This window comes from Helianthus annuus, chromosome 2 (assembly GCF_002127325.2).
Source record: "Helianthus annuus cultivar XRQ/B chromosome 2, HanXRQr2.0-SUNRISE, whole genome shotgun sequence".
Taxonomy (NCBI): Eukaryota; Viridiplantae; Streptophyta; class Magnoliopsida; order Asterales; family Asteraceae; genus Helianthus; species Helianthus annuus.
Window position 1 is genome coordinate 161,333,373 of NC_035434.2, and position 13,422 is coordinate 161,346,794.

At 34.8% G+C, this 13,422-nt stretch overlaps 1 protein-coding gene and 1 long non-coding RNA gene across 7 annotated transcripts; both read left to right on the forward strand.

The window, feature by feature from the left end:
• Nucleotides 1-804: 804 nt before the first annotated feature.
• Nucleotides 805-3,599, forward strand: LOC110926243. Of its 6 annotated transcripts, none has more exons than XR_004883625.1 (6): nucleotides 805-1,060; nucleotides 1,147-1,184; nucleotides 1,278-1,955; nucleotides 2,071-2,379; nucleotides 3,076-3,202; nucleotides 3,324-3,599. It is a non-coding gene; the product is annotated as an uncharacterized LOC110926243 (long non-coding RNA). The 6 variants fall into 6 exon arrangements; XR_004883621.1 differs by having other exon boundaries at nucleotides 806-1,184; nucleotides 2,071-2,161; nucleotides 2,249-2,379; XR_002585076.2 differs by having other exon boundaries at nucleotides 820-1,184; nucleotides 1,278-1,340; nucleotides 2,071-2,161; nucleotides 2,249-2,379.
• Nucleotides 3,600-9,924: 6,325 nt separating this feature from the next.
• On the forward strand, nucleotides 9,925-11,206 carry LOC110907273 (casein kinase 1-like protein HD16). Its single transcript, XM_022152277.2, has 2 exons — nucleotides 9,925-10,563; nucleotides 10,874-11,206. The coding sequence occupies exons 1-2, from the start codon at nucleotides 10,159-10,161 to the stop codon at nucleotides 11,006-11,008; spliced, it is 540 nt and encodes a 179-aa protein (XP_022007969.1). The 5' UTR covers nucleotides 9,925-10,158; the 3' UTR covers nucleotides 11,009-11,206.
• The last annotated feature ends 2,216 nt before the right edge of the window (nucleotides 11,207-13,422 follow it).

The window sequence follows — 13,422 nt, forward strand, 5'->3', positions numbered from 1 at the left end:
TGACCTGCAACTTATTCCGACGACCTTCTTTACCCCTGAAACCACCAAAGAAGACCACCACTTGTCATCTCCAACCTCTAGTGACCTTCTCCGCCGCTCAAAACTTCAAAAAACTAACTGGGTTATAACCCAGTTAGACAAGGATCATTGGTGGCCAAAATCTTACAAGTTGGGACTGTTGTAGGCAATTTTTAAAGTTAGGATTATTACCGGCCAATCAGTGAAACTTGTGATTATTAAAATCCAATACCCCCTTTTTTTTTTTCAAATTAAAGAAGCTATGAACTTAAATCAATGTGACAAATAAACATCAAATACACTCATTTACAACCATCCTTCATTCCTTCCTCTTTTAAACAAATCCGACTTGCCCTTAAGTTAGAGTTAGGTCAAGGAGATCTAACATCGTCACAAGATTTATTAACCATATTCGCAATCTATAAGACGTGCTAATTATAATTATTTCCTCCCCTTAAAATACATTTTAACAATCTTTAACCCTATTACCCTATAAAAACACTTGGGTATCCACTAACTCAACTTTTTATTCATTAGATGCAATTATACCCTACTAAAAACATCAAAATTACAAGAATAGTAATTTGGTCGTATTGAAGACCACCATTTGCATGCTTCATCACTTCATGTCTTTCACCTTTTCTCTTCCATTTTCCTTAAAAAACACTAACGAAAAAATAAAATAATAATAATAATTACAACAACAAATAACTTTTAATAAATAATAATTATATTATAATTACAATCTATTACTTATATTAAAACAAAACAATTTTGGCCACTTGGCATTTGCTTAAACCTCTTTTTGCCACCTGTCAACTTAATATTCCACACAATTCTTCTTTGGGCGGCAATATACATCGATCACTTCCCATGTTTCTCTTTGATTGTACCGCCTTTGGCTTTTATTGGCTTTTATTGTACAGCCGTTTCAAAACCAATGCTCCATCCTCCAATCCATCACCATCTTCAATTGAATACTAGCAATCAAAATCGATGAAGGAGGATTGGTATCAAGAACCCTAGATCTATTAATAATTATGTATTCCTCTGTTTCTTCATCGATTTTTTTCCTTATTTTGATATATGTAATGCGTAATCCTACTCATTGATGTCCTGAACGATTAGGGTTTTACTTTCTCTCTTGAGTCGGTTGCTGCAAGATGGTAAGCTATTGTTTTCATACGTTCTTTATTTTCTCTTTATTTTGGTATTTTCATACGGGTTAAATGTGTTTTTCTTGATTTTGCATACCAAAGCTGGAGACGCTGCCAAGAAGAAGAACTAAACCTGAGAGAGTTTGCTGTATTTTTCAAAATCATGTTAGCATCCTTTTTTATTTATCTGGTGTTCAACTTCTTGACGCGTCTTTTCAAGTTTGATCGATTATTACCTTCATGAGATAAACTGAGTTTTGTTTAGAACTTGATATAGCAAGGGTAATTTTTTGTTGACTGCAGCTGAGTTTGTTGTTCATTTTTGAGTGTTTGATTCCATCATTTTAAGTAGCTTAATTACACTACCAGTTATCACTTTGGTGATTTTATTGGTAAAAGTGGTAAAGTTACTTGGTATTTGCAATTTGATTATTGTTGAGTGAGTAGTGTTGCACCTGTTGTGTTAGCTATTCCTCTTCATGTCTGAGTTTCTTTTTTTTGTTGATTGTGGTTATGAACTTAAAATCTGTATGATCTGAATTAGGGGTTTTGTTGGTTTTTCATCTGATTGGTTAATTTGATTTCCAGATGTCATGTTTTTAAAGGGTAGAATATGGTTGAAGTAATATCAAATTCTGCACACCAACTGTTTGATAGTATGTCTAGGGCTTTTATTATGGTTAATTTTGAAGCAAGTTTAGCTGCTCATTGTGTTACAGATCTCAGCAACTTCTAATGATTCTCTGAAACAAATGAAATTGTTTAGCAAATCTTTCCATGGTGAAACTTTATTCTATGTTCTTGAATCTTGATAAGTAGTCCTTATTTTCTTTGACCGACAGGTTTCCTTAACCGTAGTAAGTTGTTTTCTTGAAAGATTTGTTGTTTGTTGTAGTTTTATAAAGAAGGACAAAGAATGAGTAGTGATGGAATTAGGATATGGGATGCGAAGAAAGGAAAGTTTAATAATTTTATTCATGTATTTTGTAAGATTGTTACAGTTTTCTTCTTTACTCGAACACCAAGTTAGATTTGAGCATATATCTAACTTATGGTTGTATGATGGTTCTTAGATGATAACATATTTCACCGGACCCAGTTCAAGCTTTCATGATTCACAAAATATGACTAGCATGATTAGACTATGAGTTGAATTCATGTCGGTGACCGGTGATTCGATCATATAAAGCCTAAACACGATCAGGTATCGTTACAGATTAATTATACAGTTTTTTTTGTTCTAATTTATTCAGATGATCGTTCGTTGTTTTTTTTTTTTTTTTTTGTTAGCTGTATAAAAAGATCACAACCCATGTAAACATCTCTTAAATTGCTATAGTTAGAAGTGTTAGATATGTCAAAACGACATATTTTATAGTCTAATTACAGGGGTTTCTAATTAGATTCAGTTTTAATATGCCATCAATCTATATCTTGAGCAAGTAACTATTCGTGATGTTAATTAGACTACAATCATAACTCATAAGAGATGTTTACATGGGTTGTGATCTTTTTGTAGTTCAGGGCAAATAAATTAAGTCTTATAGTTGGACCCTTTAATGTTGAACCTTTTATCAAAGTTTCAGACGTAGATGAAACTGGAATAAAGGTACATATCTTGAAGGCATTATACAATCAACCAAAAGGTCATATTTCCATATGAGATATGCTCTTTTGTTCAGCCAGGATTTTATTGTTATTGCTAACATTCATTTATTTATGATTCCTTTTAATTGACTTAACATACAGCCTTTGAATTTTAGTATCCAAAACAAATCATTTGACCCCCTAAGTAATGTCGATAGTCATCGCGATTGTATCTTTAATAGAAGTATTCATTTTGACCCATTGCCGAATCAATGCATTTTTCCACCTCTAATATTCTATTTATTTATAAAAGTTTCAGGTATAAAATTGTTTTTGTTGAGAGTGAGAGAGTCCATATCATTATAGTGATAGAAGATGGCCTCACTTTGTCGTTTGGTTGGAGTAAACATGGCAGCTTGGTACAGGCTCAATGAAAAATGGTGAGTTTAAATTAATTATTTTATGCAGGATATGATGTAAATTACTATTATAATTTGTTATAAATGAACATGGCTTTTTGTTTATTAGTCGCTCATATTAATCTTTTGTTTTTTGTTTCAGGTGAGTAAAGATGAACAAAGGAAAAAAAGATGCCCGAAGAAATGGGAGATAAAGTGAAATCCGTGGTGTGTGGAATATATGTCGTTAAACTTGGAAAGGTTCATTTTTGGTTAATTTCGGTTAATTTGTTTGGTTGTTTTGACAAGCGCCGCAACGTGCACGGGTTTGGATTTACTTGTGTACTTAAATCTTTTTTTAGTCAATATTTTTGTACTTAAATCAACAACATTATTTTACCCATTAATAGAGCTCTATCTCAATTAGATTCTCCTAATAGAATCACTCTAATGAAGCTATTTGTCGATTGCAATTGGCATCCTATAACAATTTTTTTTTTTGTTTTGTAAAGGGCGAGTAATAGGTCATATTGCATGTTGCATTATTGTTAACAAGTTATACTACCGCTTGGATTCTTGGTTAGCTTGCGGTTAGCTTGCAGCTGGCATTTCATGAGTCAACAGATTTTTTTTTTTTTTTTTTGGCATGGTAAAAATGAATATTAAGCATTTGATTCACTAGCCATTTTTTTATTTTATTTTTGGCCAGCAATTCATTAGCTAAGTAGTTTAACTTTTATGGGTATGTTCATTTAGGAAGTGAATTTTAAGAACATATTTCATTGAACAGTTGCACTGTTTGGCATGTTTGAAAGTAATATATATATATATATATATATATATATATATAGGAATAGTGTAAAATACAATACGGCTTAACGTACATCACGTACAACAACGTGCGTGATTATGTGTATAACATGCGTGCTTAATGTTTTCATCATGCGTGATTAATGTTTTCCAACATGCGTGATTTGGGTTTTTTAATAACATGCGTGATTTTCAAATGAACGTGCGTAATTATCTATCGTAATAGAGAGAGAGAAAGAGAGAGAGAAAGTATATCGTACAATTGGCCTTAACGTAAATTACGTACGCGATTTGAAATCGCACGTTATAAAAAAGCGCATGCATAAAATACTAATTTCAGTAGTATTTGAACGTTTATTTCTGTTAAAGGATTATTTTAACAATTTTAAGTTATGTATTTGTGTGTTAGTCCACCCGCGAAAATCGCGGGTTCTTAAGCTAGTACATTATATATATTTAAAGAGCATGGAAGTTAACAGTGCCTGACACTTCATGGGAAGGGAATAGTGTCAGGCAGCTGCCTGATACTTCCCCATTGACCCGACCAGATTACGATTTTACTTCAGTTCAGAATTACGATTTTACCCATAGTGCAAAGTTACGATTTTGCCTCACTTCAAAATTACAGTCTTGTCATCGTTGTAGCTTCTAAAAACTACGATTTTACCTGTAGGGAAAATTTCGATTTTGCCCCCAACTCAAAATTACAGTCTTGCCATTGTTGTAGCTTTTAACAAATTACGATTTTACCTCTAATCAAAATTACGAATTTCCCCGGTCAAAATTACAGTGTTGCCATCATTTTAGTTTTTTTTTTTGCACACTTATGGTAGTGTTTTGTTTTAGTTGTTAACTCGATGTAATTTTTATTCGTGCTAGACAACTGCCTAGCACTCGCTTACTGGTTCTAATAGATTACAATTTTGCCCCTAACTCAAAAGTAAAGTTTTGCCAGTGTTTCAGTTTTTTAGCAAAATTATGATAGTGGCCATCGTTTAAGGGTTTTTTTTTTTACAAAACTACGATATTGTTTCATTTTAACCGGTTGAGAAATATTTGCTCTAGCGTACTGGCATAAAACTAATTATAATAATAATAACAACAAATTCTGTTAGATATAACACACCGCAAAACAAGAGTTAACCACTTTTGCCATTTCAGGTCAATTTAAAAAAAAATGCACCAGTGAACTGACATACTGGAAACATGCCACTTCAATCCAAAAATTAAAATCCAGTTAAGTCAGACAAGTTAAATGAAGGGTATTATTGTCAATTCATATATATTTTTTTCACCTTATTATATGAATTGATAATAATACTCTTCATTTAACCTGTCTAACTTAACTGAATTTTAATTTTTGGACCGAAGTACCACGTTTCCAGTATGCCAGAGAGGAAACTAATGCATTTTTTAAAATTGGTCATGCTAAACTAAGGGGCTGTTTGGCCTAGCTTTTATTTTTTTCGCTTATGCTTATATTTTGAAGTAGCTTATGCTTATTTTCTTTCATTTGATAAGCTATTTTTAAGTGTTTTGATTAGCTTATATTCTAAACCAAACACCCACTAATGCTTATTTTGTAAAAATAAGCTAAAAAAGCTATAAGAGCATTCACATTCAAGGAATCTAAATATGTGTGTGTTGTTTTTAAAATATAAAGAGTATAAAAAGTGGTTGTGAGTGGAGGAGAGAGAAAATGTTACTCTTCATCTGTATATTTGGGTGACACTGTTCACCCCCTATAATTTTTTAATATATTTTGAAGGTGGTTGTGAGTGGAGGAGATAGAAAAGGTAATGATAAATGTATGAAAAATATTATTTAATTGAAAAGGAGAGATAAAATGTAGTGTATTTTAGTTTAATTTGAGATGAAAATATGATTGGTTGGATGTGAATGCTCTAAGCTTAGATAAAATAAGCTTGGCCAAACACCCCCTAAACAAACCACATGACACGAAAACGACAAGTTAACTCGAACAACAATCACACAAACACATGGCGATTTGTACGTTTTTTCATTTCAAATCTCTTTTCATTTCCCCCAAATTTCGTTTCCTCAAACCCTAATTCGATCAAACTCACAAATTTCTCATCAATTTACTCATCACACAAAGAGGTATTGGATTTTAATAATCCCAAGTTTCACTAATTGGCCGGTAATAATCCCAACTTCAAAAATTGCCTACAACAGTCCCAACTTGTAAGATTTTGGCCACCAATGATCCTTGTCTAACTGGGTTATAACCTTGTTGGGCTGGTGACTTGCAACTTATTCCGGCGACCCGTTTTACCCCTGAAACCACCAAACGAAACCACCATCAATCATCTCCGACCTCCTGTAATCTTCTCCGCTTCTCAAAAGTTTAAAATTTCCACCATCTACGCAACTCCGGTGACCTGCAACTTATTCCAACGACCTTCTTTAACCCTGAAACCACCAAAGGAGACCACCACTTGTCATCTCCAACCTCTAGTGACCTTCTCCGCCGCTCAAAACTTCAAAAAACTAATAGGGTTATAACCCAGTTAGACAAGGATCATTGGTGGCCAAAATCTTACAAGTTGGGACTATTGTAGGCAATTTTTGAAGTTGGGATTATTACCGGCCAATCAGTGAAATTTGGGATTATTAAAATCCAATACCCCTCACACAAACCACAACCTACAATTCATCCACTTTACTGCCGATCAAGTCTTCAAATTTAAGTTTTTAGGCTTTTCATCTGTTAAACTCGCTAATTCGTCAAGCATTTAGCTCCGATCATCTTAATTTTACAGTTCGAGAGGTATAGTTTTAATTTTATAATCGATTTGTTTGATTTTTATTTATTTATTTATTTGCGTTTTGAAATACTTTTTGTTTAGTTAATTCAACGTATAGATATTGAGTTACTAGATGATCGGGTTGAGTAGTTATGCATCATAAACTGTTGGATTTTGTTATATGTTTCGTCGTTTTTACGAATTCGATAGCACCGATAAGGATTTATTCTATTTATCAGCATTCATTCAGTATGGTGCTGTTTGTTTTTTCTGAGGTAAAACGTCTGCAGTCTGCGGACCACATCTGCAGACATCTGTCTGTAGCAGAAGTGCTGGACCAAATGTCTGCAGTCTGCAAGAAGAAGACTGTTTGTTTTTTTACTTCTGCAAACTGCTGAAATAAACTGAAATATAAATAAACTGATTTATTAAACTTAAAAGAGTTTTTCAACATTCAAACTTAAATAATAGTTATACAATACTTAAATAATATTCATAAAAAAGACAATAACATTTTTTTAAAGCATTGTATCCGTGCTTTGCATTAACTGCTCAACAATCTCATCTCGTAACTGATTCATATATTCTCGATCCGATGTAGTACCATGTGCTTCAACCTCGTCTTCACCAGCATTAACGTGCACTTGCCTATTATGCACCGAAACATTGGGTTGATCGTATTCTGTAAACAATTCATCGCTCAAACCCCCTTTCCTTATAAAATTATGTAGCGCGAAACATGCAATGGTAATGTTCCTTTGTGTAACCAATGGAAATGGTGCCATCCTCTTCAAAAAAGGGAATCTTGCTTTCAAGACACCAAAAGCACGCTCAATTATGTTCCGAAGTTTTGCATGAGCATGGTTAAATTTCTCTTTATTAGTCAATGCACGTCTTCGGCGAAAATCTCCTAGTCAATACCTCACATTACGATATGGAGCCATAAATCCCCGTATGTGTGCATACGCAGCATCACAAAGATAATACTTGTCTGTAAAGATATACAATTATTTTAGAAAAGTAAATCAAGTGATAAATATCTAAAAGAACATAAACATACCTTGTGGTGGAAACGGGAATGGTGCATCTGTATCTGATAATGCCTCTGATAATATTCTTGCATCATGTGCTACACCTTCCCAGCCGGCCACGACGAACGTAAAAATCATGTTGAAGTCACAAATTGCTAATACGTTTTGATAACAATCTCCTTTTCCTCTTCCTCTATATAAATCTTGTTTACTAATAGGGACAACAGCATGTATTAAAGTTCCATCTAGTGCACCAACCGCTCCTTTAAAAACCCGTCGTAGTCTTTTGTTATGTCCCGATATGTTTAGATTAGGATTGAAAGAAGTTGGTACTATCATTTCTTTTGCAAAAAGAATTTGTTATAATAAGTTCAGCAAATAAATTCAGATCTTGTTATAATAACTTGGCTGAATAAATTCAGATCTTGTTAGCAAGAACAAATCACACATTTGTTATAATAAGACCAGCAAATATTTCAGATCTTGTTATAATAACTTGGCTGAATAAATTCAGATCTTGTTAGCAAGAACAAATCACACATTTGTTATAATAAATTCAGCAAATAAATTCAGATCTTGATACCTTTAGATTGGAGGATGAGTGGAGATACAAGGGGAACGACTGCGGTGGTGCTCGGCTCGGCGGTGGAGAACGACTGCGGGAGGCGTGGCGGCGGCGTGAGGTGGAGGAGCAGGGGAGGTCGGCTGGGCTGAGGAATGGAGAAAGGATAGGGTTTTGAAGTTTTGTGTTTAGAAGAGGATGAAGAGATATGTGAAGAGGTAAATCAACATCTGCCCGAGGAAGAGTTTCTGAAGTGGTTTTTTAATGAATTGTCTTCTGAAAAACAAACAAGCTTCAGACCCCTATGTCTGCGCGTGGTCTGCTTGGTGAAGACAAAAGAGGTTCTGAAGCTCTTTTAACAAAAAACAAACAGCACCTATGCTTCGCTTATACGAATTCGATGTGCATTACACGTGCTGGGTAATAAAAACGATATGATTCATAAATCCATAAATGTTTCTTGTAAAAAACGATGTAGTACACATTAAAGAAATGTTCAAATTATAAAGATGCTTTATGAACAACAAACTTAACTTAAAAAAAAAACGTTTTATATAAAGAAAGAGTAAACTGCCAAAATGGTTCCTGAGGTTTGGTCACTTTTGCCACTTTAGTCCAAAACTCAAACTTTTTGAAACTGGGTCCCTATGATTTCAATTTTGTTGCCATTTTCATCCAAAATCAAAATCTGGTTAGACTTTTTAGTTAACATCCAACTTTTTTTTGTTTTTTCTCCTTTTAATGAAGGGCAAAATGGTCTTTTAAGGTTTTATTATAACAAATTAAAAAAGTCTGACCATTTGACCCTTCATTAAAATGGAGGAAAAAGACAAAAAACTGGATGTTAGATTGTTAACTGAAAAATCTAATGACAACAAAATTGAAACCACAGTGACCTAAATTCAAAAGATTTGAGTTTTGGACCACAATTATTAATAGCGAGCATAGCGCCCGCTATAGCGAACAGCATAGCGTAGCGCTCATGTGTCGCTATCTAGCTGGTAGCGACAAATAGCGGTAAATAGCGAGATTTTTGTAAAATCTTTAGCTTTTTTATATTTTTTTTTGGTAAAATATACATACAAATTTTTTCTGAAAATTTCTTCTAGTGTATCGCTAAACATGAAATAGCGCCTGCTATTTGATCGCTATCGCTACGTAGCGTATAGGTAGCTTGTCGCTATCGTCCGCTATTCGCTATTGACAATTATGTTTTGGACTAAAATGACAAAAGTTACCAAACCTTAGGGACCATTTTGACGGTTCACTCTATATAGAAAAGTAGAAATCATTATTATTTAATAGGAGAGAAAGGAAAATACGGGTGAGGAGGGACAAGAGAGTGACAATGACACGTATCCTTAAAGGTTTCATCTATTATATTGATCATGTGTATCCATCTAGTTAACTGATCTGATTCTAAAAGCAGAGGTTTGCTTTCGGATGTATATGTTGTATGCGGTTCGATTGCTAGGTTTTTGGTCCCAACAGAATCCAATATGAAGCAGATTTTAGAATCTTTATAAATATCTACAAGTGCTTTTTGCTAAATTGTTACTGTCTTTATAAATATCTAAAATGCTTTCTGATTAAGCAACTTTTTCAGTCTCGTTTTTGGAATTCGCGTGTTTGTTCGGCGGTGGTTGTAGATCACTAGATTGATGATACTGCTTTTACTAGCAACATTGTTTTACTGAACTGTTTTATTGTTAGCTGCTTTTATATCGTTTTTTGTTTTACACCGGTTTGTTTGATTTGTTTAGATAATTTGAAGGCGTGAACAGGGCCGTGGGAGTAATGGGGTTGATATAAATTGCATGGGTGACGATGCCACAACTCCGAGTAGCACGGAGATCAAAACGGCTTGGTGATCTCCAGCCTGCCACTCAACCGATTGTTCAAACCGAAAACGTTACCGCACCAACCAGAGGCAGAAGAAAGACCGGTGGTGGAAGGGGAAGAGGTTATGCTGCAGGTGTAACAAAAGGGCTTGTTACAGCAACTCCAGGTAGACTGACAGCTGGCGGTAGAGGAAGAGGTGGTAGATTGATTGATTTGGACCAGGAACCGCCGTGTGATATTGTTCCGGACCCTGCGGTTCTTGGAGTTCGTGAGCCTGGTTTAAATAGAATAGACGCAGTTGCGGATAAAGATATTGCCATGGATGGTGGAAGTGCTGATAAAATAATGGGAGTTGAAGAAGACGGAAACACGCCTGCTGTGCCTGAAAGGGTAAATAAGTAATTTTGTTCTATGCAATTAATATCGGTCCTCATGTAAAATATCGGTGTCAAATATCGGTCAGAGGTACCCATATTACTGGTGATATTGACCGATATATTACATTATTACCGATATTTGATTGATATATCCGATTTTTACTGCATTAATTGCATAGATTTTGTCATACCTGTAGATACTCTGTTGATCTAAACACTAAAAACCGATTATTGCAACACCAAGTCACAATAATCAGATAATCAACTTGTGTAATTTTTGCATAAAATTTTTTAAATTAACATGTGTTGTCGGTTTGATGCAGGTACAAGTCGGTAACTCTCCGATATATAAGACGGACCGAAAGTTGGGAAAGGGTGGTTTTGGTCAAGTTTATGTTGGTAGGAGGGTAAGCGGTGGAACTGAAAGAACGGGGCCCGATGCGGTTGAGGTATCTTAAAAAAGATAATAATATTTTCATTATAACCGCTTAGGGTGTACGGGGCACCCTTCGGGGACCCCTTCGGTGACAAAATACACCGCTCGGCAAAGCACCGCCGTTGATGCGGGACAGGAAATCGGGACAGGAAACCGGTGGCGGCTCACCGAAGAGAGAGGGAGGAGAGAGAGAGGGGCGGTCCAATCACAGCTTTCCTTTTTTTTTTTTAAAAAAAAAAAACCAATTCACCTAAGAGGGGAGTGCCGCCATCAATTTAGGGTGTTAGGGGAGTTTAAGAGGGGAGTTGACGTGGCACACAAGGATTGGTTGGGCGTAAGAGAGGGGACTCACCTCTTAGGTGAGCACCCCTTACACCCTTATTGATACCACCAAATTTGATTCCTTTTGTGGTTCTATACTTTTATTGGGTAAAGTTCTTGTACAAATAATCTTAACATACTAAACATGCAAATTGAAGGAAAACTAAAAAAGACAAGGTGGCATTTTTGTAATTATCAATAACTATCAAAGTTACTCTACAAATATACCTAAAAAAACCTAACCACTCCCCCCACCCCCAAAAAAAACCTACTGTACGACAGGCATTTTGACAGCCTCATCGAAAATTTTGTGTCTTTTGTTGAAATAATGGCTGTATAGAAGCTGCATATTGTTTTTTGAAAAAAACCAAATTACTACTATCAATAGCGTATTTAGCATAAGTTTTAAAGATGTCTACATAACATACCGTTAGAAATGCAACTGGTCCATTGTATTGTGAGTCAAACTTTTTCCAACCTTGTCTTGTTCGTTTCAGCGATTCTAAAACAAAGGAGCACCAATCCAGCTTTGGAATGTCTTCCTCTTTGTCGATTGCAAGTAGAAAACTTTGTTTAACAGTTGTTGACTTTGTTATCTCTACAAACAAAGTGTTCCAGTAGGCTAGGAAATTTAACTTGAATAATCTTCCGCCATTGGTTTGTTTTTTCATAGTTTTTGCAAGTAATGTATGAGTAATTTTGTTGGTGTCTGGCCACTTGTTTTTGAACTCATCAATGGTTGTTTCTGTGCCTTGAGTAGCAGTATTTTTTTCCACTATCGCTCCTTTCCTAGGCTTATTTTTTTCTCGTACTATAACATTCCCCTTTGGAATACCAAACACGTCATGTACTGAATCTCGGGTGATTTCTATCTTGTGATTTCCTATGTTTAGTGTGCTGTATTGCTCGTCATAGTTTCGTACGAGCCAATACCCTAAACGTGTGCTTATATGATAAAGCTTTATATCAAGGACATCACCAAGTCCAATGCTCTTCACATCCGCTACCTGCGCTTCAGTAAAGTGGTTAACTGTATCCAAGAAACCTGAAGGACTACACCGTAGGCTTATTACATCATGATGATAATCATAGTACGATCTTGGTTCTGTCCTAATTGGTTCTGCATCGGTAATCTTCTGTTTCCCCTTTATAGGATCCATCTGCTTTTCGTCTTTCGATGGTTTCTTTTTTACTGGCTCAAAGTCATCATCATCTTTGTCAGTTGGAGTATTTGGCCTTTTTTTGTGTTTTCACCCCTTTTGACTATCAAGTCTTTAATCGGTACTTCAAAGTCATCATCATCATCTTGTAGACTTAATTTTGTTTGCTTTTTATTTACCTTTAAATTGCGAGGTTGCTTTGTCATCATCGGCTGAATCTGAATCGGGGGCTCAAAATCATCATCATCAGCAACCCCTACATTCATATTTCAATACAAAAATTAAATATCATGCTAATGCCGCTTGTTAGCTCAAGTCACAGGATGTGCACTTTACATTTCTTTTCACTGATTTCCCCACAGAATGCATACTACCATTTGTTAGCTCAAAATCTCTAGTTCATATCAAAGAATCAACATATGTAATATCAATCATGCTAATGCCGCTTGTTAGCTCAAAATCTCCAATTTCACAATTAGATCAGAAGCCCCAATATCAAAAATTCCATATTTTAACTAGTAAAATTCCCAATTTCACAATATAACCTAATTTAAAAATCCTTATTTAAACTAATAAAATCCCCAATTTCACAATATAACCTAATACCGCTAGTTCATATCAAAGAATCAACATATGTAATATCAATCATGCTAATGCCGCTTGTTAGCTCAAAATCTCCAATTTTACAATTAGATCATAAGCCCCAATATCAAAAATTCCATATTTTAACTAGTAAAATTCCCAATTCCACAATGTAACCTAATTCAAAATTCCTTATTTAATAAAATCCCCAATTTCACAATTTAACCTAATACCGCTAGTTCATATCAAAGAATCATGTAATATCAATCATGCTAATGCCGCTTGTTAGCTCAAAAGCTCCAATTTCACAATTAGATCAGAAGCCCCAATATCAAAAATTCCATATTTTAACTAGTAAAATTCCCAAATTCAC